We start from the raw sequence: 26,585 nt of genomic DNA on the forward strand, positions 1-26,585 counted from the left end.
TTTCTTTTATGTTCGGCTAAGCGGATGTTTACACTTCTTTTCGTTGTTCCAATATATACCTGTCCACAACTGCATGTAATTTTGTATACTCCAGGTGTTGCTAGGGGGTGTCGGGCGTCTTTTGCAGTTCTTAAATATTCCTTAATCTTCTTGGTGGGTCTGAAGATTGTTTCGATCCCATACTTGGCCAGAACTTTCCCGATACGGTCCGTGACTTTATTAATGAAGGGTAGGAAAACTTTTCCAGTAGGTGACCGTTGTTGCTCTGCGCATGTATAGAGAAGCAATAGAGATTCACAAACACCATAATAATTTTAATAGAAAAGACGAAGTTTTAAAGTTGGACAAAATATGGATGTCAACGTTGCGCCAGCAGAATGACAGTCGATTACTCTTAATCGAGAATGATGACGTCTTCCAAAGGTAGGCATACTGTCGGCATCACGTGACGAATGGTGGTGCCCTCTATGCGCTCTATAAACGCGAGAGTACCTGGAGCCTTAGTGTCAGTAGCCGGACGACCTCATAAGATGTCTCCCGCAGATGGAGACGAAACGTTAGGTGGAAATTTTATACATCGACCACGGCCTCTCAGCCCGGAAGTTTTAACTATACAGAATCTGCCGCTGTGTTTCCCATGTTTTAATCATAATATACCGCAGAGCTTCCGAACAAAAAAGAGTTCCCAGCAGTTAAAAGTAAGTGAGGTCATAACTGTCTGCGAAGAGGGCTATCAGAAGTGGTCCACAAAACTACCGTCCAATATCATTCACACCCATCTGTTGTAGAGTTCGCCTGAAAGTGTTCGAGCTCTATGGACCAGAATCTGTAGCATCGAATGTTTTTGTGATGCATGGCGTGAAGATAGTGTGTGTACGTTTTCTAAATGCACTGTGACCCAAGAATGCATCCGGTATTCTCATTACTAAAAAGTCGAAAAAAGGTAGATGGCCCTCCTATGGAAGTTTTATAGTGCATTTGACATTAGGATGGTTAGAATGTAAAAGTTCAATGAGCTCTTCAATTTTTTTCGTTCGATGTAGTTGTACCAGTGTCATCCACGTATCGACAGAAACGGGTTGCTGTGCTTAAAACGAAAATAACGGCTCTGCTGGACACCCGAAATTACTCCGTTAATCAGTCACGGCGAGAAAATCAGAGGGATCACAACCATGTACTGTCCTTATCACCAAGAAGTAAGCTATAGCCTGTCAGTCGTCTGGGCTGATGTAAAACGGTGCAAATGGCTCTGAGCACTATGCGACTTAGAAGTTAAGTCGCCTAGAACTTAGAACTAATTAAACATAATAACCTAAGGACATCACACACATCCTTGCCCGAGGCAGGATTCGAACCTGCGACCGCAGCGGTCGCTCGGTTCCAGACTGTAGCGCCTAGAACCGCACGGCCACTCCGGCCGGCTGGGTTGATGTAAGAAAAGGGATGAAGACCTTAATCTGGCTGTGGAAAACAATCAGATTAGTAAATAAATATATTAATTTTTAAACGTTTGCAAAACTGCATCATATGGTGATGCGTAAGTATGTGAGGCAATGGTGATTCGTTATTCCAGCAGCCCCTTGACCCGTGTGCTTACCTGCTCAGGCCCCGCAGCCGGCGACCTCGTGGTCCGGTATTCGAGACGCTCTGTCCTTTGCCGACATGTGCACTCAGCCCGGCCTTATGGGCTTGTTGCCCAATGCTACCGGCTCCGAAGACTGCCTCTACCTGAACGTCTACGTACCGGCTGCGGCGAGTGGTCCTCTGCCCGTCATGTTTTACATCCACGGCGGCGCCTTCAAGTTTGGATATCCCTTCTTCAGCAATCCGGACTACTTAGTGGAGAAGGGTGTCGTGTTGGTCACAATCTCTTATCGCCTCGGCGCCCTTGGTAAGTAAATCCTTTTGCTTTTGCTTTTCGAGTGCAGTGTGGACTCAGGCTTTGGCTGAAAGTCACGTAAGTGCAGAAGATTTTGGTTTACGAGAAGTAACACAGAGGATTTCAAGCTTTTCAGGAGTAGTCTGATGCCGAAACAGAGCACATAAAAGAGAATGTAAATTCCGCTCCCTTAATTATGTTACAAGAGGTCTGACTGATTTAATGCGGTTCGCTATGAATGCATCTCCTGTAGCAACCCCTCCAGATCCATTTCCTCGTTATGGGATAAATAAGGCAACTTTCCACACGTTTACGTCCTCTCTCGCACACAGAACACACAGGTTAACATGAACGCTCAAGTACCAAAGTTGGACGCTCAAAGCGTGGAAAAGGGTCACCTAGCACGGTAATTTCCCCGGAACGTTGACATAGGTCGATAGCCCGGTACACATTGTGTCACATTTGCACTAAACGCTTTTGTTTTAGTTATCAGTCGTCTCACTGGTTTAGCAGGTCCGCAACGACTTCTTGTCCCGTGTCACCCTCTTAACTTCGGAGTAGTACTTCCACCCCACGTCCTCACTTCTTGGATGCATTCCAGTACCAGCCTCATCCTAAAGTTTTTCCGCACAATAGACAGGAGACGAACTTGTAGGAAACAAGAAGTCATCAGAATTCGAGGTACTAGAGAGAACTATAGACGTATTTTTCACACGTTCGTCTCCTGCCGATTTTGCGGAAAACCTTCTAGCGTATTATCAGTCCACCTAATTTTCAACGGTCTTCTGTAACACTACATTTCAAACACCTCGATTTCTGGTTTTCCCATAGCGATAATTCACTTCCATACAATGTTGTGCTGCAAACGCACATTCTCAGAAGCAACTTTTCCAAATCAAAGGCAATGTTTGATACTAGTAGAGTCCTTTTGGCCAGAGATTCGTTTTGATTGTGCTACTTTGCTCTTTATGTCCTCTTCGTTTCGCTGTTATGTGTGATTTTGATTCCAGGGTAGTAGAAATCCTTCACATCGTCTACTTGGTGGTGCATAATTTTGATGTTAAATTTGTCGCTAATCCCAACACTTCCATCTTGCATTGGTTTACTCTGAATGCGTAATGTTTGTTCGTTAGACTATTCATTTCATTCAACGAGTCCTACAGTTGTCCACACTTTCAGTGAAGATTGCAATGTCATCAGCATAGTTTACATTTATACACTCTAAGAAAAAAAACGAAGGAATAATCGAAATGGGACGGAAACTGGGTGATGTACAGACAAACAAATGATTATACTTTCAGGGAAGTTGGATGGTTTATTCAGGAGAAAGAGCTTCAAAAATTGAGCAAGTCAATAACGCGATTGTCCACCTCTGCACCTTACGCGACCAGTTACTCGGCTTGGCATTGATTGATGAAGTTGGATGTCCTCCTGAGAGATATCATTCTAAATTCTGTCCAATTGGCATGTTAGATCGTCACCATGAAGGGCAACAAAACGAGGCGTATACCTGTAAGGGTGGCGTGGATGACAACCGAATGCTATGAACTAAAGTGGCACCCCACACCATCACTCCTGGTTGTTAGCCCATATGGCGGGCGACAATCACTTTAGTGTTCCATCGCTGTCCTGGGTGTCTCCAGACACGTCTTCGGTGGCACGTCTTCGCTGGCCAGTAGGACTGAGTTCGAAGCGGGACTCATCACTGAAGACGATTCTGCTTTTGATGAACGAAGACATGGCTGGAGACGATCTGGACAGTGGCGGGATACTAACCTGACTGCCACCCACCATACAGTCTGACAACCAAGGGTGATGGACTGGGGGGCCATTTCATTTGATAGCAGGACCCCTTTGGCTGTAATCCACGACACCCTTACGGGACAGCGATACGTCGACAATATTCTACGTCTCTTTTTGTTGCTTTTCATGGCAAGGTATCCTGGGCTTACATTTCAGGAAGATAATGTCCGCCCACACATGGCGAGGGTCTCTACTGCTTTTCTTCGCGCTCGCCAAAACCCCACCTTGGTCAGCAAGGTCGCCAGATCTCTCCGTAGTTCAGGACATTTGGACAATTATGGGCAGGGCCGCCCAACCAGCTAGGGATTTTGGCGATCTAACACACTAATTGGACAGAATTTGACACGATATCCCACAAGAGGACATCCAACTTCATCAATCAATGAATGCCAAGCCGAATAACTGAGCAGGAGAGGTGGACAATGGTGTTATTGCTCAATTTGTAAGGCTCTGTCTCTTGAATAAATCATCCAATTTTTCCGAAATTTTAATCATTTGTTCGTCTGTACGTGTACGTCACATCTACTGATTTCCGTCCTATATGGTTAACTCCTTCGTGGCGCGTGTCTTGGCTTGGATTTAGATGTATGGATTGAGCAGTAGATTGAAGTACGTCCCTGTCTTACATCCTTTGTAATCCGAGCACTTCGCACTTCGGCTTTCATTCTCAGTTTTCCAATTTGGCTGCCTGCATAGCTGAACGGTTAGTGCCACTGCCCTTATACACAAGGACATGTCTTCCGCTGCGAATACCTACAAAGATTTGTTCTGATGTAGCGAGTTCCACTCAGCCTCATGAGACCAAATGAAGAGCTGCGTGAATAAAGAAGGAGCGGTATCATCCAGATTCACCTACTGGTAAACTGAAGGTATTGGTGACATGATAATCACATTTAACAAAGAAATTAGCCAAACAGCCGTGCAAATTGAGAAGTTATTTTCTTTTGTTTTCGGTACCAGTTTCGGCAATTCAGTATGCCTCCTTCAGGCCCCAAGTACACCTCTCAAAAATGATCTATATTGGCATAATGTGGCCATCTGTTTCTGGATGTCGTGAATTCTTAAGTACTTCCTTGGAAGACTTGACTGAGTTGCAGCTCTCGGAAACGGCGAAGCTGGTCAAATGTTAAGGGCTGCTGCCGTGAATATCTACGAAAAGAGCTAGAAGGACAGTGAAACAACCACTAGGCGCCAAATGATTGGACGTCCACAACTCTTCACAGAACGTGGGGTTCGGAAGCTTTTCTGCTCTATAAAGTAGGATAAATAGAGATCTGTGAAATCTCAGTTGAAAAAGCACAATACTGGAGCACGCACAAGTGCTTCGGAGCACACCACTCATCGCACATAGTTGAAAATGGTGCTATGCAGCACACCATCATTACTTGTTCACAAGTTGACCCAACATCGTCAGTTAGGATTGCAGTGGGCACGGGACCATTGGGATTCTACCGTCGATGAGTGAAAAAAATGTCGGCTCTTCGGATGAATCACATATTTGCTACACTAGGTTGATAGTCGTTTCCACAAACACCGTCATGGAGATGAATGGCTGCTCGAAACGTGCAGTACGCCACGGACGCAGCCTGGTAGGAGCAGTATTGTGTTATGGGAGACATTCCCCTGCGCTTTCATGCCACCTGTGGCAGTAATCGAAGAGACGCTGACAGCTGCGAACCACCTGCATCCCTTCATGCTTGATGTATTCCCCCGATCGTGATGTCAGTTTTCAGTAATGTAATTGTCTGTGTCGCGGAGCAAGAACCGTGCTGCAGTAGCTTGGGAAGCATTATAAGAAACTAACGTTACTGTCTCGGCGACCAAATTACCCTGATGTAAGTCCTATGGAACCCAGCTGGGTCGCTATCGGGCGCCATCACCGCTTACGCATATCAGTGGCCCATTATTTACGCGAATTACATGATGTGTGGGTAGACATCTAATGCCACAAACCACCACAAATCTACCAACAAAGTGTCGGATCTCTGATACGCAGAATCAGTGGTTTATTTCGTTACAAAGACGGACGAACAAGCTATTAAGGTGGTGGTCATAATGCTTTGGCTCATCATTGTATATATTATCCTTCTTAAGGTTATACCTATTTTTCTTATAATTCGATCTTGCACCAGAAGCTTTTTCTTGGCCGACAATCCCTGTGAAGCAATCTTGTATACTTTTCGGTTTGACTTCCTTTAGCAAGCGCAACGTCAAAACTGCCCCTCTGCTGCCTTTACCTTTCCTGAAGTCAAAGTGATTGTCGTCTGTCAGACACACAATTTTATTTTTCATGCTTCTGTGAATCATTCTTATAATCAACTCGAATGCTTGAGAAGTTGAGCCGATTGTGTGATAGTTCTCGTACCTATCTACCTGTACTTACAAGGAAACATCACCAAATTGACCTTATATTTTAAGGAGAAAAAGGAACACATGCAAGATATCAGCCCTAAAAATCGAGCCCGTGTGGAAATTTGGGGCATAATTGTGACAGTACGCAGTTACGACCTTCGGAAATTACAGCTTCTGTACTTCGGCGCGCACCGTTTGTCGCTCGGCAAGCTCACTTCAGCCGCCTAAGCGCTAAGTACCGTAGGTTGCAGAGACAACCAGAATCTTCCTATTCGTGGGATGTTGAAAGCTAGGACGAAGAAGGGGAAGGTGAACAAGTGTTTTCAAATCTTTTTCGAGAACACATTCTACGCGAAAAAAACAGTACGTAATGTATGTATGTAATATTTCAACAGTATTCACGTACTGGCGTTCTGGACCTTATATATGCCTCAAAACCAATATGAATAAACTTCAACAAGTAAAGAATTTTTATGAAATGATGTTAATGATTTTTTATTTACAATTTAATCATGCCAGTCACACTGAAGAATAGCGTAATTCCTGCAAACGTACTTCATTTTAACAATACCAAGTTTAAAATTCAAAGAAGATAATGCACAACAGCGATTTTAATAATGAAATATTGCTTCGCTACTTCTTTAATTGCACACACATTCGTTTCGGTCGTTCACAGCGTATTTGTGAAACCTAAGATACGATATTCCAACCAAAGAAGTATATGGCTCCAGCTACAGGTTAGCGAGCGTACACTTTGACACAATAAAAGAAAAGCATGTTACCAATCTCTAGATAATATTTCACAAAGCTCTGCCTTAACGCACTGTACAGAACTTAGCGCTCGGACGCTAGGCAGCTGCATTACGGCAAAGCGAGTGACAAATGGTGTCATCGAAAGCTTAATATCTATACGTTCAGAAGATCGTAACTGCGTACTGTCAGAATTTTGGCGCAAATTTTCGCGCGTGGCCAATTGCTGCTTATTTTCTCCTTAAAATATGAGGTTCCCTTCTTAGAAAAGTATTAAGTCAATGACATTATCGCCTGCAGCCATAGAAAATCACTAACTACATGGATTTGTAAGCCATAGAAAATCACTAACTACATGGATTTGTAATAACCACACCATACATTGAAAAGCAGGGGGCACTGTTGGAAACGAATAATGGACGTAGCCCATTTAAAAATCCTATTAGATTTTACGTTCATGAGCAGTTCAAATAGACCTGTGTGGGTGCGTGTAACACCATATTAAAAATTTGTGAAGCTGCGCTGTGGCAGTGACTGCGTTAGACGCCTCAAGCGTTGGGGAGGGCCTTACAACGATCCTTAACTCGGTGGGCAATGAGGTGACTTCATATGCGCACGATCGGATAGCGCCGCGTCGGATTAGCCGAACGGTCTAGGGGCGCTGCAGTCATGGACTGTGCGGCTGGTCCGGCGGAGGTTCGAGTCCTTCCTCGGTCATGGGTGTGTGTGTTTGTCCTTAGGATAATTTAGTTTAACTAGTGTGTAGGCTTAGGGAATGATGACCTTAGCAGTTAAGTCCCATAAGATTTCACACACATTTGAACATTTTAAGCGGACACGGTAGCTCAGCGTGTTCGGTCAGAGGATTTAACTGCCGTCTGTAGTAAAAAACTGAGTTAATCGATTAACAACGAACTTAAACGGATGTCTTACGACGTCCGCCCCGAGCAGATGCAACGAACAAAAGCGAACAATATGAGATTTAAAAAAAAATATAGTAGGTTTCTGTACAGTTCGGTGTTGAGTGACGACAGCATGTGCAACAGAGTCGACATTCAACCAACGTAATTATCCTTCACACGAGAATACGAGTCCCACTTGCTTGAACAACTGCATTGCATCGTCTTACAATGTTTAATAGGGTGTTACGTCTTGTTATCAGGAATATTTTCTACTTTTGCAAGTACACAAGCACGTTATGATGTTTGGAAAAAGGTCTTCCTCCATAAATTATAAATTATTTATGCCATATTACCCATCTTACTTGTTAGTCATATCAAAATATCAGCAGTTCAAGGTCTTGTGTTTAGTATTGCTGACCACCACGGGACCCAGGTTCGATTCCCGGCCGAGTCGGGGATTTTCTCCGCTTGGGAGTGGTCATGCGTGTTGTCTTCATCATCATTCCATCATCATTTTCATCATCATTTCTGCGCAGTCTCCCGAGATGGTGTCAAATAAAAAGTCTTGCTCCAGGCGGCCGAACATTCCACATAGGGACTCCTGAACAATACCGCCATAAGCACATTTCATTTCATTTCGTATTATAACAACTGTAATACAAGTGAAACTTACCCAGAGAAGAAAATAAAAGTGAATATAAAAATACTACAGAATAAAAGGAGGCGATATGTTACTTTATCTCAGGTATATCTCGCATAAAGACCACTACAGTCAAGTCAGGGGGACTTCCGCGCACCATACGCAACAGGCACAAAAAAAGGGGGGGGGGGTGGAATGACAATGGTACGCAAATTACCCTTCAAACGATAATGTTTGAAATTGATATCAATGGTTATGAGTGACCGGAATCAATGATTGTGGGTACACATCTGCAGAAGATTGTGATGGAATGGGTGATTTTAGCCGTGTTGAACGTTGTGAAGAAAATGCAAAATCTCAGTAGAAGGTTGTGCAAGTGACGTACAGTATACTGATCAGGCCTTCCCACTGTAGACTGCGATACTTAAGATGATCCTTCCGCAGGTTACCTTAGTGAATCAACGCTTAGGATTTCCTCCAACCTGTTCTCAAGCTCTCGCAGATGTTGTCCCCCAAAGCAGCTCTTGTAGCGCACTGCATTCTCCAGAAGATGCAGACAGGCGACTTGTGTTTATAACTGGTAGTGCGGGTAGCTAGTTAATTTGAAATAATTCCCAGGATGCCATTATGACGCGTTTATTTGCAGACACCGTAAAACCGAAATAGTTTAGTGTTAATAAACGATTCTTCTCAAAACGTTTATAAATTCCGAGAGGGTGGTAAAGCCGACCATCATATAAGAACAAACTATGAGTACGTTCCATCGCCGTCGTAATACTGTGTAGCCTTTCGTATATCTTTGGTAAGTTAACAATATTCATTCGTTTACTGAATTTAGTGGTTTACTGCACAGCGTTATTATTGTAGTGAAGCTCTCATGACCCTTAGACTCCTTCTAGTACCATTTATGGAATAAGTAGACTTAAATCGTTAATATTTCATAAAGTAAGATCGGCGTTTTGCGCCAAAACACTGGTGGTTCTTCTACGTACTGACTGCCAAGCAACGTCCTCTCTCAAGGGTCGTGTTCCTCTCCCAAGTCTTCTGATTCACTACAGTGCCACACGGTGCAGTCGTCACTACTGCCTCCGTGAGAATCAGCTCCCTACAGGCTGCCGGCTTACTCTGCAGCACTGCTTAAGGCACCGAATCGACTTCTGCCGCCTGCCAAGTTACAGTAAACGTAAAATTTAGAAAAAATAAGTACACTCCAAAACAAGAGGAACTTCACAAATATAGTTTAAGAATCGACTGTGTACTGTCCCATATTCACCACATTGTCTTTTCATATTCAATACATTAAATTGTGAATGACATGAATGTTGGCACTTCTAGCTCATTTGAGGAAGAACGTTATGGTAAGAAAGGAAAAGTCTTCTCTACAATCACAGTTTAAACTGTCAGTATGTGGGTGCTACGTTGACGAGTTGCGCAACGGATTGATCTGTTAAGTACCCTTTGGCTCCTGCAAGAAGCAATTTCCACCCCACACTACAACGGAAGTCAGACAGACGCTCCTAACGTACCAAAAATGCCTGAAAAACTTTCATCAACAAATATCTTCTGGAGTCGTCCGCTGTAAGGAAAAGACACAACAATATTCTATTTTCTTACATAACTAGTGGGATGCTTGGATACTGAAGTATTGCTAGTTAGTGTGAGAAAAACGTTAAACGAATGGAAGATATTATTTTTTGCAAAATCCAAGAAAATCAAGTGAAACTTTTATTTATAAACTGATACACGAATTTCCGCGTTCTTTTCGGAATTGGAGGTTACCTCTTATGGATAGAAATCCTGTTAATGAAATTTATATACAAAGTACGAGAAAGCTTTTTTATCCCTTTTCTTTAAGAATGTTGTTTACTTGGCAGAATGGCTTGAATCATTATCCTATTGAATTTTTCTAAGTGCGGTCGAGGCTGTCGCATGAGAAATGTAATGGAGTGACGTGAATGAAGTATGTTATTTCTAATGGAGGAAAGATGGGGCTCGCCTACGCTGTAGCGCACAATACCATGAGCTGCGACGACTGCTGCCTGCGTCGTTCACTGCTGAAAAATAACAAAACTATCTCTTTCTATCTGGATTGACCTTCGCCAATCGAACTCTCACTACGCCTTGATGAAGTCAAGGACTCCTATCAGCCCCTAGTCTAACTATTGGCGTGGTGCACTGGTCAGATAACCAGTCCACCACGATGCCACTCAAAGTTCGCTCGCAGGCGCTAACTAATTCTCTGTCTGTGTTCACACCACACATTAAGTGTCATGGCCAGCATAGCGAACAAATGCCTGATCGCGAGTGGCTCAATATATAGTATCACTCCGATTCTCTAGCGACAGAGGTGCTCTCTCAGTGCAGTACTGAGTAGAGACTTTGTTCCTCGCTCTCTGCGTTCACGCACGAGCGCACTCTCTCCTGCTACATGTTCCTGCTTCAAAAGCGCCATTGGAATGATCCCTCTCCAAGCAAAAAAAGCGAAAGGGTATATCGTCCGCTGTCTTTCCCTCACTCCTCCGGCTCATTGCGTCAGAAATAGTCCGCCATTGAGCGTTACTCTTACAAACGAGAGAATGGCTCTCCGTTTAAGCCGACCAATCCAGAAATATATAGCGTCGGCATTAGGTGTTTACTCTCCACCTGTGAGAACTCTGAAACTGTGCACTAGGTCTGTCAAAAATGCATATGCTGGGGCTCTTCCAAACAATACAGTGGGGTTTGCTTTAAGGTGAACACGCAGGTCATTATCCCTTTTCTCTGGCAAAAACTGTTTTGGTCCCTGGGCGGTTGGCCGGCCGGCGCAGCTGTGTGCTAACTCAACCTCCTACGGGCTTTCCAGCGGGCTGGTTGCCTCTGCTGAACAAAAACTCCTGTGGCTGTCATGTCTTGAATGTTTGTGTACGCCAGCCTCGACTTTTTGATCTCGGTGCGCACTTGTGATTTACTTATTAGATTTGCTTATCAGTTAAATGGAAATATGTAAAATTGACTCTACCCTATCGAGTTTAGGCTCGAATGAAATGTCTTGATACGCAGAATACGATGGTGAGGTCGGAATATGTAAGAAATGAAGGTCAGACCACCCGACCTTACAGTAAGTTATTCTGTTGTCTGAAGCACCTAAATAGTGTTTTTAAGTGCATGTCGGCGAAGTATTATAAAACCAAAGATATCCTTCAAACTCTTAGAACATTTCAAATTTTCCAAATACATGTAACCAGCTGAATAAAAATTCCTTTAATAGGTACCACTGAGATAATTTTCTTGGTACATGATTAAGTCAATGATTATTAAACATTATTCACAGAAACTCCAAGTGGATGTACGTTCACTAGAAATATACAATGACATGACACGTAATAAAAAATTACTCATATTTTTGGAATTTAACTTCGTTCTAGACCAGTAAATAAGAGACTGAAAACAATATAAAAACATTCATTACACTCACTATTCATTCAATTTTTTTGTTATAAAATCGTGATCGAGCTTCAGGCTTCTTGTTGCGGTGGACTGTGGACTGTGACTGTAATGAAGTTGACGACGTGAAATTCCAATGTCGTACGAGGTATAACCTCCATCATTCGCCACATCTGCACGATGTATCGTTAACAAAACAAAACATTTTGCATGTCTTGATAAGCACGGGTATTTTCGGTTGTGTACAGCACGCACTAGTCTCAAGGAACAAACACTGGCATCTGCAGCAGCACCACATGTAACAAACCTTTAGTAGTGTATTTGTTCCCATCTTACTATAAAAGTTTTACTTACAGATTAATCGTATAATTACCACATGTTGTTTTTTATGTGCGTTATAACACCTACTTTTATCTTCTTGAAACACCGAGATACTTCTGCCTTGAATAAACAAATAAAATCAATTCTTTATAATTACGTGGTAGCCACATGGCAGCATTATTTCTGTAATCAGGGTCACATCCCCTCGATACCGTACATGTTTACATTGTATTGTTGATGTACGGGAAACATAGCACAAATATAGCCGAATATCATAACACAGTGCGCCATTGAAGGGTATACGACAAACTGTCATTTGGTGCCAGGATGTTTCAGCACACACAGGCTATGGCAGATAGCATTCTGGCACTCGTCCAGTATGTTGGTTTCAGTGCATGGCAGCCAGGTACGACGTTCAACCTCACCGTGTCCAGAAGTGGATGAAGCTGTGGCACGAGTCATTGGTTGGCTTCGAGGGACAGGCTTAGTAAACGTGTTCACGCTTCAGAAAGACAATGTTTTAGTTGACATCTCTACGGAAGCGTCGTTTTTAAACGCTGTCCAAATAAAGAATGAGACCAGTATCCCAGGATTCTCGCAAATCGTTCGCAACCACTTAAGGGATGCTGGCCTTATAGCCCAAATGGCTGCTAATAAAAAAGCCCTCTCTGATGGTGACAAAATATTATAGGCTTGCCTCCGCTGAACTGAATGTAGATCGTGACTGGCACCATGTCATCTTTTCAAATGTGTCAATATTTAGCTCACTGAATGAGGGTCCGATGATGGTCTACAGGCGATGGCGAGCAGATTACAACTCGCTGTATGTGGTGCATCATTCTCGTGCTGGTGGTAGATGTCACCGGACAGGACAGTGATACATCATCGAATTTATGGTTATCCCACCGCGAATCACTATGAGTACATCATGAAACTACGGCACCGAAATTGACGACGCCCTATCCCAATGGAGTGATCCAGTTAGACAGGACTTCTAACCAATTCGCACGTGTCTAATCGTCAGCAATATTTTTGGCAAGAGACTGAAGTCGAACTGATCCACTGGCCTGTTTGGGCGTCGGACGTGAATCTCTTGAAAATTTGTACACCAAAATGAAGCATCTTATCAACATACACTGACCGACACTGGGCCCAAGTACATTGTGGGACCTAGTGTTGGATACATGGGAGAGTTTCGCGGTCATTGAGACGTATTTTCAGAGGCTGATTGCCTCCATCCCTCGGCGGGTGAGGCAAGTAATTGATTCCACTGGTCGTTAGATCTCATACTAGACCGCCCCCCATTCTCGATATGCATTTTATATTACAATATTTGATACAACAGTATGTTTTTAGACCTCATACTAGACCGCCCCCCTCTTCTCGATATGCATTTTATATTACAACATTTGGTACAACAGTATGTTTGTTGATTCGAAAGCTAAGTAAAATCGCTATACTTTAAATATTATTTATTGATTTCGTGCTAATTAATATTGAATACATTTAAATTAAAAAAACACAAAAAAATTGAGTAGAAATATTAATCGTGTCCTAATATGAGACAGACAGAGAAAACATTTAATATCGACGATTATAAAAACGGGTAAAAACGTAAAATAATAATATTCTCTTCCTTTCTGCCCATTCAACCTTTTCTTCGTTAATTGTGGAAAGAAGTGCAGTCGGGGCATACAAAAACTTTTTTTCTAGTTAACATTCTTCGGAAGCCCAGGGATAGCACTCCATGCAATGTGCCTATTTCTATGTGTGAATATTCAGAGTAACGAACACTGTAGTACATGCATTCAGCGTCTTCTTCTTCAAGCTGCACACCCGAAGCATTGTCCTCAATTAAATCTGTATCGAGCCCGAATGACAGGAACATTATTTTTCCTGTGGTTCTCTCTCCTTTGATTCCTTTGCGGCTTTCTTAGCTTTGAATTGTTTCAAAAGTTCCCTGTGTGGAGCTCAGAAGGTGCTGATTTTACTAGAGCCAGTGGCTCTTGATATGGCTTGCTGATCTGTGGAGCTGGCCAGATACCATCTAGTCTCACATTTACTCCACTATATGAGTCTTGTACATCAAATTCCTGGTCTATTGCAGAGTCATTGTCTCTAAGAGTCCAGTTTTCAGAAGCCGTTTATAACGCTTTCCATTCTTTCTGCTCTCAAGTAGGCAGCTCCAAATTACCTCATAATCCAAAATGAGGTTACTACTGGATCTGGATAATTTGTTAACCAAGTTTCTATTTCTTGGGGATAATACATTTTAACCGGTTACATCAAGTCCACACAAGAGGCTGCATTTTATGCATGGAATGGAGTGACAAACAGATTGTGAGGACATGGTTTCCTCGTGCTTTGTCTATCACACAAATGAGACATGATGTACGTCAAGTATTAGCCCAACATGATCATCACCAGATGAGTTCACGACATTCACAAAAGTGTCAAAGCACTTAGTAAAAATAAGAAGCTGAATCCGGCTACTGGGGCAGCTGAAATTATCCAAATTCGACACAGGACGTCCAAATAAGCGATACTGTCGCGTATTAGGATGCCCGCGGTATCTCATGTTAGGAGTAAGCCACTAGCACTAGGAACCTAGCCTCATAGTTATGCTGCGCGTTTTGGAGCGTAATTATAGCGTATGAAATATTGTGAAGAATATAACCACGTGAATATGGTTCCAATAGCTACTCAGTTTCAGATGTTAAAGCCCTACAAGCAAATAAACTCAAAAAACGTGGCATTCGACACTTTTAAAATCAAGGATTGTCGACAATGTCCAGTTCCATAATGGTCTTATTGCCACTACACTAGGCCTCAGGCGTTGTGAGAACTAAGTTCTGATACTTCCCAATAGAGTTGAGTTCTTACTTTAGTCAGAACCTAGTTGTCTACGTTAGCGAACACTCCCACAATAGGCACCTTTCCGCTATAGTAAACATCGCTTCCAGTAATTATAGTATCATTTTGATAAATTAAAAACAGTGCCACCAAAACATGCGAGTAAATAGGCCTTTTCTCAAATTAAATTCTAATTGCAGTAAGGCGAAGCCTATTGAATTCTGTCATCTGGCATCCGCAGTTTCGTACCCGCATACCATCGAAGTTAATGAGTTCCATTTTCCTCGAAAATTAGGGACAAACGAATCATAATTTTCTGTGAAAAACCATATTCTATGCTTGTTCTACTAATTGGTTTCGTAGCTGCTTATCTCTTGCGAATCACTGTACATCATATTAATGAATATTATCTGTCAGAATTTAAACGTCTTATTCAGACCCATTGCGCTGAGCAGTTGAACTTACTTTTCCAGCAGATCAGCAAATTTTACTTCGAGACCAAAATTTATGATCTCATCGTTAAAGATTTATTCCATCTTACTCAATGATTTTTCTGTTTCATCTCTTTCCCATTGTGTCTGCTAATTCTGTGAACAGTTTTGCAGACAAAACTTTTTCTATAGGAACTGAACTTGGACCTGACTGTTTGTGAAAATGTGAGTGATAGTGAATTTTTGTGTTCCCCGAATAAAAAGGCAAGAGGAATTTGTTAACATCGAGTATAGATTTAAGTGTCAGGAACTCGTTTCTGAAAGTATTTGTATGGAGTGTAGCCATGTATGGAAGTGAAACTTGGACGATAGATAGTTTGGACAAGAAGAGAATAGAAGATTTCAAAATGCGGTGCTACAGAAGAATGCTGAAGATTAGATGGGTAGATACGTAACTAATGAGGAGATATTGAATAGAATAGGGGAGAAGAGGAGTTTGTGGCATAACTTGACTAGAAGGAGGGACCGGTTGGTAGGGCATGTTCTGAGGCATCAAGGGATCACAAATTTAGCATTGGAGGGCAGCGTAGAGGGTAAAAAATCGTAGAGGGAGAGGGAGACCAAGAGATGAATACACTAAGCAGATTCAGAAGGTGTAGGTTGCAGTAAGTACTGGGAGATGAAGAAGTTTGTACAGGATAGAGTAACATGGAGAGCTGCATCAAACCAGTCTCAGGACTAAAGACCACAACAATATATATATATATATATATATATATATATATATATATATATATATATATATATATATATATATATAAGTTTTATTCTCGTGCCAAAGAGCTGAATGATTGTTGATTGGATTAGTTACTCTCTCTTACATCTGTAATACATGCTATGTGAAAGATAAAATTTTGCTACAAATCTATAAAACAAATTACCTTAAAATAACTTGAATGACTTGTTTTTAAAGCTTCATGATACAGTTTTTGTTAGCTAGTACTACAGTAGATCTCATAAAAACTACAGATAATATGCACAAGAGTTGTAGTCAACACGACAAAAGAAGCTGTCACAGAAAAGCCGTTACGACCTATGACGATACGGACATAAAGAAATACTGACCAGAAGACACAGCCAAATTGATTCAGCGAGTGACGACAAGGCACTTTGACCATCAGCTACTTGCACATTGGGACTCAGACCTCATGTGGCTCACATCTAGCGTTGCTGGTCAAATCACTATGTATTTCTTGATCACTGTCTACACCCTATCATCAATTGTGCAGTATTAAAGTGGTAATCATTTCCAATAGTGTGTATATTACGTCCCAGTGGTGTGATAATATGTTGCTGCTCCAGCCCAACATGGGCATTGGGGGGTGAAGGCATTGTCACAACCCGTGACGCGGTTGCACATTCCGAGAATGCCCGGTGCAGAATTTAGCCATTTTTCCTTCTTTTTGTTTTGTCGGCTGTATGTGCATTAAGTAAAAGTTAAAAACCCTTGGCATTTATTATTGTAATGAAATCATTAAATTAATTGTATTCAGTACCACAAAATACAGTAGATAGCCAGATGAGTTCTCAGTAACCCTGCACAACTTCTGTATCACCAAAAGCTGTACTTTTTCTACGACACATGTTTAAAAAGATAGCTACGGTTAGTTTTCTGTAGTCTACTATCTTTTAAGCTGAATATTTTGTTACACAGCGGAAAAATTAGAAACTCTGTGGGAAGGAATGATGTGTAATAATTTGTTTGCTGAAAGAGAGAATATCTGCTTAAGTTGTCGTCGTGTGGCAGGCTTCCTGAGCCTGATGAACGACGACATCCCGGGCAATGCGGGGCTCAAAGACCAGGTGCTGGCGCTGCAGTGGGTGCAGAGAAACATCGCGGCCTTCGGTGGAGATCCCAGCAAGGTCGCCATCTTTGGGGGAAGTGCAGGAGCTGGCTCCACATCACGTCTCTTCCTCTCGCCGGTGACCAAGGGTGAGTTTCTCTCACGCCATAAACCAAGCATGATAATTTATTAACTGAAAGACTAAAAAGCACGAAAGCGAGAAATTCATCTCTCCTCTCCTCTCCTCTCCTCTCCTCTCCTCTCCTCTCCTCTCCTCTCCTCTCCTCTCCTCTCCTCTCCTCTCCTCTCCTCTCCACTCTAGTTTCTTTCCGTTTTCCACCATCTTTTCGTATCTTTGCTATGTATCCTTCTTCCCCAGGTACACACTGTTCTTCTTCTCTTCTGTCGGTGGCTGCTGGTGAACAGACCTCGTGTCGTCGGTTATCTGTTTGAAATTCTCGCTATCCAGTGCACCTTGTTCTGTTACCAGCTTTCTTCATTTTTATTTGAGCTCCTACGTTTGTGTAAGTATCGTTTTTGCTAGCTTACTTATGTTCATGATGAGTGCTTGAATGAAAGAAATCGGTCTTTCTTTCCTGACCGTGTTCTGTTTAATCATTCTGTACTTTCTATAGCTTTTTAGGTATTCCTCTCAATTTCTTGTTCGATGTTTTCGCTTTTTCTGTTTCTGGTATTGTACATCAAAGTCAGCACATCTGATACAAAGTGAACCTATGGAGGCTTACAACTGTCGTAGTACGAGGACTATTCGTAAAGTAAGGTCCGATTAGTCGAGAAACGGAAACCACAGTTTACTACATCTACCAGCTAATTCTCTACTTAGTCGCTGTTCCGACTTAGACATTTGTTGTAGCCTTGTACCAGCTTCCCAATACCTTCGTCAAAGACAGCAGCTGCTGCGCTTTTCACTACTTCTCTACGCTGGTCTACCGTTCGTTGTCTGTGCCAAAATGATGTCTTCATAGCCGGTGGTTCATGTGAGCAGAGATGAATATCAGAGGGAGCCAAATCTGGGCTGTGTGGAGGGTGATCAAATACTTCCCATCGAAAACGCTGCAGGGGTGTATTCGTTGCCCCTGCAGTATTCAGCCGAGATTTGTCGTGCAGAAGGAAACTCATGAGACATACGAGGTGCATTCAAGTTCTAAGGCCTCCGATTTTTTTTCTCCGGACTGGAAAGAGATAGAAACATGCGCATTGTTTTAAAATGAGGCCGCGTCTATTGTAAATACGTCCCAGAGATGGCAGCACCGTACGGCAGATGGAATTTTACCGCCAGCGGCGAGAATGAGAACTGTTTTAAATACTTAAAATGGCGACGTTTTCCTTACTTGAACAGCGTGCAATCATTAGTTTTCTGAATTTGCGTGGTGTGAAACCAATTGAAATTCATCGACAGTTGAAGGAGACTTGTGGTGATGGAGTTATGGATGTGTCGAAAGTGCGTTCGTGGGTGCGACAGTTTAATGAAGGCAGAACATCGTGTGACAACAAACCGAAACAACCTCGGGCTCACACAAGCCGGTCTGACGACATGATCGAGAAAGTGGAGAGAATTGTTTTGGGGGATCGCCAAATGACTGTTGAACAGATCGCCTCCAGAGTTGGCATTTCTGTGGGTTCTGTGTACACAATCCTGCACGACGACCTGAAAATGCGAAAAGTGTCATTCAGGTGGGTGCCACGAATGGTGACCTACGACCACATGGCTGCCCGTGTGGCATGTTGCCAAGCAATGTTGACGCGCAACGACAGCATGAATGGGACTTTCTTTTCATCGGTTGTGACAATGGATGAGACGCAGATGCCATTTTTCAATCCAGAAACAAAGCGCCAGTCAGCTCAATAGAAGCACACAGATTCACCACCACCAAAAAAATTTCGGGTAACCGCCAGTGCTGAAAAAATGATGGTGTCCATGTTCTGGGACAGCGAGGGCATAATCCTTACCCATTGCATTCCAAAGGGCACTACAGTAACAGGTGCATCCTACAAAAATGTTTTGAAGAACAAATTCCTTCCTGCACTGCAACAAAAACGTCCGGGAAGGGCTGCGCGTGTGCTGTTTCACCAAGACAACACACCCGCACATCGAGCTAACGTTACGCAACAGTTTCTTCGTGATAACAACTTTGAAGTGATTCCTCATGCTCCCTACTCACCTGACCTGGCTCCTAATGACTTTTGGCTTTTTCCAACAATGAAAGACACTCTCCATGGCCGCACATTCACCAGCCGTGCCGCTATTGCCTCAGCGATTTTCCAGTGGTCAAAACAGACTCCTAAAGAAGCCTTCGCCGCTGCCATGAAATCATGGCGTCAGCGTTGTGAAAAATGTGTACGTCTGCAGGGCGATTACGTCGAGAAGTAACGCCAGTTTCATCGATTTCGGGTGAGTAGTTAATTGGAAAAAAAATTCGGAGGCCTTAGGACTTGAAAGCACCTCGTATGTTATGTGGGGCTGCATGAAATCAGGCGAAACCTCACAGTGGGCATCTGTACCTGGTGGGAAACACTGTAGTTCTAGGCATTCCTGCGTGCTCACTGTGTGTTCACAAACAAAAAGAGCTACGTGACGTGATCAACAGGCACACTAGACACACTGCCCAACGCATCTGCCGAAAGCTTAATCGCATTTTCTCTGTAGTTTCCATTTCGTGACCGATTGGACCTTACTTTCTGAATAGCACTCGTATCATGTCTTAGTTCTTACTATGACACTACCAGTCATATTCATTCGGAATCTGGTTGATATGAACCTACATTCACTGACATAGCAGATTAAACCGTTTGTCATTTGCAAAGCGTGACTTTCGCCTACACTTTCTGTCGGTTAGTAGCTTTTATGGGCACTGATCTTACGGTGTGTCTGTGAATGATACACCACACTGTGTAGACACGTTCGACAGTCCGTGTTGATACATCTACAAATCGGGCAACATCATTCAGGTTGAGGTTATCGGCATGTCCAAATACGAATGTTCCTCTGCTCTGTTCTGTCGCGTCTCTACATCATCTCATCTTACTGTGGTGATTCAATTCAAACGACTGGAACATCCATACCACTTCACTCTCATGACTCACGTTAGCGGTGGATGGTTGCTTGGTCTCGAGAATGTACGATCGGAAGAAGACCGAACTCCGGACGGTCACGAGGAACTACCAGTAGGAAGACTATCGTGTCTGGCGTATGGCTCTGTCGCATTTTACTGCATCTCCAAGAGCAATTTGTGCAGAAGTTGGCACCACAGTGACACAGAAAAATGTTACAAATCGGTTACTCAAGGACAGCTCCGAGCCAGACGCCCTGTAGCGTGCACTCCACTGACCCCAAACCACAGCCACATGTGACTTCAGATGTGTCAAGCGAGAGACCATTGGAGGGCGGGGTGGAGATCTGTTGTGTATCTTTTGGTAAACCTTGCGGGATATAAGGTCGTGGTCCATGAAACTCTTCAGCTCCTAACGTTTCGCCCAGAGCTGCGCTGGACATCTTCAGAGGGGTGTTTCTCCTCCGATGAGTCTTGCCTACTGGACGAAACGTTAGGAGCTGAAGAGTTTGATGGACCACGACCTTATATCCCGCAAGGTTTACAAAAAGATATGTCATCCGGTCGTGAAAGCCTTCATACTATGATCTGTCGTGTTTTCTGATGAAAGCTTGTTCTGCTTCGGTGCCAGTGATGGCCTTGTGTCGGTCGGGAGAAGCCAGTTGAGGGCCTGCAACCAACCTGTCTGTGTGCTAGGCACACTGGACCAACACCTGGAGTTGTGGTCTGGGGTTCAGTTTAGTATGACAGTAGGGACTCTGTCGAGGTTATCCCACGTACCCTGACTGCAAATTTGTGCGTCAGTCTGGTGTTTCGACCTGTTGTGCTGCCATTCATGAACATTATTCCAGAGGGTGTTTTGCAACATAGTAACACTCGACCGCATAATGCTGTTGTAAACCAACATGATCTAGAGTGTCGACATATAGCCTTGGCCCGCTCGATCACCAGAACTATCTCCAATCAAGCACATACGGGACGTGGACGACAACTCCAGCGTCACCTACATACAGCAACAAACGTCCCTGCATTGACGGGCCAAGTGCAACAGGCGTGGAACTCCATCTCACAAACTGATAACCGGCTCCTGTATAACACAACGTCTAGGCGCTCAGTCCGGAACTGCGCGACTGCTACGGTCGCAGGTTCGAATCCTGCCTCGGGCATGGATGTGTGTGATGTCCTTAGGTTAGTTAGGTTTAATTAGTTCTAAGTTCTAGGGGACTGATGACCTAAGATGTTAAGTCCCATAGTGCTCAGAACCATTTGAACCATTTTATAACACAACGCATGCACGTTACACCGGTTATTAATGTACCAGCATTTCATATTTGCAGTGCCTTATCTCGCACTTGTATTAACCTGTATTCTTTCAATGTTAACAACTTAAATATGTCGCCTAAACAAATGTAGCCCCGAAATTTCGGTACTCTACATAATTATTTTTGGTGTTGCGGATTTTTTCCATCGGTGTATTTAAACGCAGGAAAATTTTTGATACTTATGGCTAATATTAGAAAACTTTCCCTTTTTAATTGTACTTATTCGATTTAATTAAGATGCTGATGATACAAATATCACAATATTTTATTTGTAGGATTCCGAAGTCAGCCTTCTTCGGTTAAATAAGCAAATCAATAATAATACTCGCATCTTCTCTGATCTTCATATACGTAGTTCTTACTATTAGAACATTTTAATCGTTGACCTGTGTAAGTATATATTCTATGTAGCAGCACTGGAGTTGCATTAAAGAAGTGGAATAATGAAAGCACCCAACAAAAAGTGCAAAATAATTTAAGTGTCTCATGACATAGCATTTCCGTTTCGACTTCTCAACACCTATGGGAAACAGCACCAATTATATACTTCCATCTGGAATAGTTTGATTACAGATAAGCTTCTTCAGAAGAATGCAAAAATCTTAATATCAAATTAGTCACACAGATGAGGTGCTAGGATCAAGCTATGTAGTGAGCACCGTAGCTGAGTAAGATACGGCGCACCAACGCAAACTTCACATACCCGGCATTCAAATTAAGGACGACCTCCGACGACTTGAAACGAGTTGCTGTGCTAAATAAAATGGCTACAAATGTGGACGTCGCAACCGTCCAGGATTAGAGGAGTCCAACCCGTATCTCATCATTCTGATTAAGGCTTTCCATTACCAGCCGAATTCACGTCTGGAGATTGCCGGGACGGCTGCCATCAATAAGGACCACTACCTTAAGTGACCGTTAACTTATAATGACTGTTATTAGTATATTACGAGTGACGAAACGATGAGCTAGAACGACTATCAAGTAATGACATCTACTACACATTCGCGCAAGTTGTGTGGTCTCACAGTTAACACATCTATACAGGGCGTTTCAGAGTTCTTGCGACAACTTCTAATGGTGATAGTTCACGTCCTGAGGAACAACTTTCGTTACAAACAGAAGCCTGCAGGACGTAAGCACCCTGAGGCTTTCGTATGCTGTGTGTTGCCTTTTATCCAGTCATCTGCTCCGCGTGAAAGGCGGTAGGCCACGTAAAACCGAAGTTTCTGTTTCGTTTCTAAAATATCTTTCTCCCCTTAGACACACCCATTTTTCTACCATGCTAGTTCGGTGATATCTTGTCGTCACATTGCCGGCGAGTACTAAAGGATGCCTAAATTTGCAAGGAAGCGTTTCTAACAAAAGGTGTTCCTACTGACGTGAACTTTTAGCCAGACATTAGTTACAGACTTTGAAACGCCATGTATAATGAACACTGATTGCTATTCAAAATGGTCCTGGTAGACAGTTTTCACACATATCTGACAGACTTTTAAACTATCAATACGTCGTCGGCTTCTGCTCCGTCTGTATTTGTGTGTCGGCAGGACATTACACTCTAACATGATGTCCCAAGAGTAGCGAATCTCGAAGATAGTTCGCAATGGGACGGCAGGTATCTGTGTGCTTATAGAATTACTAGTTGGAAAGAGAATCGAAGCATTTGAGATGTGGTGCTATAGACGAATGTTGAAAATTAGGTGGACTGATAAGGTAAGGAATGAGGAGGTTCTACGCAGAATCGGAGAGGAAAGGAATATGTGGAAAACACTGATAAGGAGAAGGGACAGGATGATAGAACATCTGCTAAGACATGAGGGAATGACTTCCATGGTACTAGAGGGAGCTGTAGAGGGCAAAAACTGTAGAGGAAGACAGAGATTGGAATACGTCAAGCAAATAATTGAGGACGTAGGTTGTAAGTGCTACTCTGAGATGAAGAGGTTAGCACAGGAAAGGAATTCGTGGTGGGCCGCATCAAACCAGTCAGTAGACTGATGGAAAAAAAAAAAAAAATTAAAATTCCGGCATTGCTCGGGAATTCATGTGACCAGTTTTCTATGCGAGACGAAAACAAAAAATGAACTGTGTTTGTAGTGTAGAGTTTATGTCCTCTGGGGGCAGCTGCTTCGCTTGTCTGCAACGCGATTTTGTAAAAATCTCTTTGGCTCCCTCTTCAAAGCTGTATAGACGGCTACTGTTTCCGCCCGTTCGCGCTTCGCAGATGAAAGCTGTCAAAAAGCGCTGCTTGGTGTCGCCGATTTTCTTCTGTTAACTCGACTGTAGGAGTGACTAAATAGTAGAGAACAAATGTATTAAAACTTCATGTATGATGCGGCATTTTTTTCACGCATCTCAGTGTTTATGATATCGTATCTCCTGAATTATTTGGGGTACCATTAAATAATTTTGTACGTGCGTTTAGTGGCACGTGTGGGTACAGCCTGTGAATTTTCATGGAAATAGAATTAGTAACTACGAAGTAATAAATATAAAACTCATCCAAGATGCGGTAGATTATCACGCATCTCATTGTTTATGGCGTCATATTTCCTGAGCGATGAAAGGTTGATGGTTCTTACCACCACAGTGATGGTTGCCTGACTGTAATGGATATATTTACCAAGTTTAGTTGAAATCGATCCATTGGTTTAGGAGGAGATACGGAACATACAAACATACATACATCCGTTTATATAATATGTGTGGATTCATTTCTTACAAAGTTTCTACACACTTAGTGCACCACAATAGGGTACTAATTTAACTGTAAATTCTGTCAGTGTGGGAGTGATTCATATTTGAAGGTAAAAGTGAAATTTATCGGCAGGGCTCTTCAGCGAAGTGATTATGGAGAGCGGGGTGGCAACAGCCCCTTGGGCGCTGACGGACATGCCGCGCGAGAGGGCTTACCGCATGGGAGAGGCGCTCGGCTTCCAGACGCAGGGCGATAACCACACTGACGACGACGACGCGCGACTGTCTGCCTTCCTTCGCGCCGCCAATGCCTCCGACCTAGCCAGGGATGACACTATCGCCCTCACGGAATTCGTAAGTTACTAGTGCAGAAAATGTATACCATTTTCTCAAACAAATACAGGGATCATCAAAAAAAAAAAAATAAAAAACAAACCCTCCTCAAGTTATGCCAGCGCTAGACAACATTCTCAATTGCATGTGGAATTATACGTTTGCATAAACAGCTATGCATTGCCACCAGGACTTCCTCATCATCAGCGAACCTTGCGCCACTAATAGCTTCTTTCAGGGGATCAAAAATGTGATAATCTGAAGATGCCAGATCCGGAAAAGACAGAGGGTGGAGGAAGGAGAGGAGGAGAGGGCAGCAAGCAGACGAACTTCAGGTCTCCCGGCACACATCTATGCACCTTTCTTTCATTCCTGATGTCAAATGTTTTGGAACCCATCTCGCACACACTTCCTTGAATATCAATACATCATGAACAACACTTTTTATACTCCGTTCACATACAATGGAGTATATTTTCTTGTTCGAATGCGCTGTGGATCACGTTGACTTATTTTTCGTAGATATTATTGTAAATATGTCAGTTGTTGTAGTTGTAGTGGTCTTCAGTCCTGAGACTGGTTTGATGCAGCTCTCCATGCTACTCTATCCTGTGCAAGCTTCTTCATCTCCCAGTACTTACTGCAACCTACATCCTTCTGAATCTGCTTAGTGTATTCATCTCTCGGTCTCCCTCTACGATTTGTAGACTCCATGCTGCCCTCCAATGCTAAATTTGTGATCCCTTGATGCTTCAGAACATGTCCTAAGAACCGATCCCTTCTTCTTGTCAAGTTGTGCCACAAACTCCTCTTCTCCCCAATTCTATTCAATACCTCCTCGTTAGTTATGTGATCTACCCATCTAATCTTCAGCATTCTTCTGTATCACCACATTTCAAAAGCTTCTATTCTCTTCTTGTCCAAACTATTTATCGTCCATGTTTCACTTTCATACATGGCTACACTCTATACAAATACTTTCAGAAACAAATTCCTGACATTTAAATCTATACTCAATGTTAACAAATTTCTCTTCTTCAGAAACGCTTTCCTTGCCATTGCCAGTCTACATTTTATATCCTCCCTACTTCGACCATCATCAGTTATTTTACTCCCCAAATAGCAAAACTCCTCTACTACTTTAAGTGCCTCATTTGCTAATCTAATTCCCTCAGCATCACCCGACTTCATTTGACTACATTCCCTTATCCTCGTTATGCTTTTGTTCATGTTCGTCTTATATCCTCCTTTCAAGACACTGTCCATTCCATTCAACTCCATTCAACTACTCTTCCACGTCCTTTGCTGTCTCATTTCTTACCCCCAATCCATATTGACCTACTATGTTTCCTTCTCTCCCTTTTCCTACTCCCGAATTCCAGTCACCCATGGCTATTAAATTTTCATCTCCCTTCACTACCTGAATAATTTATTTTATCGCATCATACATTTCATCAATTTCTTAATCATCTGCAGAGCTGTCAGATGTTGATTAAAATCTGTCAAATGAGTCTGGGCATAGTTGTGCAAATATCATGAAGTCTGAATACAGCAACGCGTAAGAACTGATAAACAAACAGCGACGCTGCTGAAAAGGTATTTCTTTATTGGTCTTGTAGAATATCTTCTCACACTAACATACCACCTCCTACGCCTGTTTCTTTCACATTATTTTAGAAAGTTTATGTTCTAGGTGATATCTTCCACACACTTGTGACGAAGTGATTTACTATAACGAGTAGCCAATATCTTCGGTAATCCTGACTGACTCTGCGCCCATGTCGCAGGAGAAGCGCTGTCCCCTGCCACTGGCTTTCCTGCCCGTCGTGGAGCCGCCCTCGGACTCTGCGGTTATCGTCGAGCCTCCAGCGGACAGGCTGAGAGCCGGCAGCTACAACCGAGTACCCATCATGCTGGGCGTCACCTCCGGAGAAGGATTAGTCATACTTGGAAGTACGTAA

At 42.9% G+C, this 26,585-nt stretch overlaps 1 protein-coding gene across 1 annotated transcript in view; it reads left to right on the forward strand.

The window, feature by feature from the left end:
- Positions 1-26,585, forward strand: part of LOC124623042 (cholinesterase 1-like) — a 38,025-nt gene extending 11,440 nt beyond the window's left edge. Inside the window, exons 3-6 of the mRNA XM_047148835.1 lie at positions 1,606-1,891; positions 17,162-17,347; positions 24,425-24,645; positions 26,412-26,585. Of these exons, the coding sequence (XP_047004791.1) occupies positions 1,663-1,891; positions 17,162-17,347; positions 24,425-24,645; positions 26,412-26,585 (810 nt within the window). The 5' untranslated portion in view covers positions 1,606-1,662. The remainder of the gene's footprint in view (positions 1-1,605; positions 1,892-17,161; positions 17,348-24,424; positions 24,646-26,411) is intronic.

This window comes from Schistocerca americana, chromosome 7, assembly GCF_021461395.2.
Source record: "Schistocerca americana isolate TAMUIC-IGC-003095 chromosome 7, iqSchAmer2.1, whole genome shotgun sequence".
Lineage (NCBI taxonomy): Eukaryota > Metazoa > Arthropoda > Insecta > Orthoptera > Acrididae > Schistocerca > Schistocerca americana.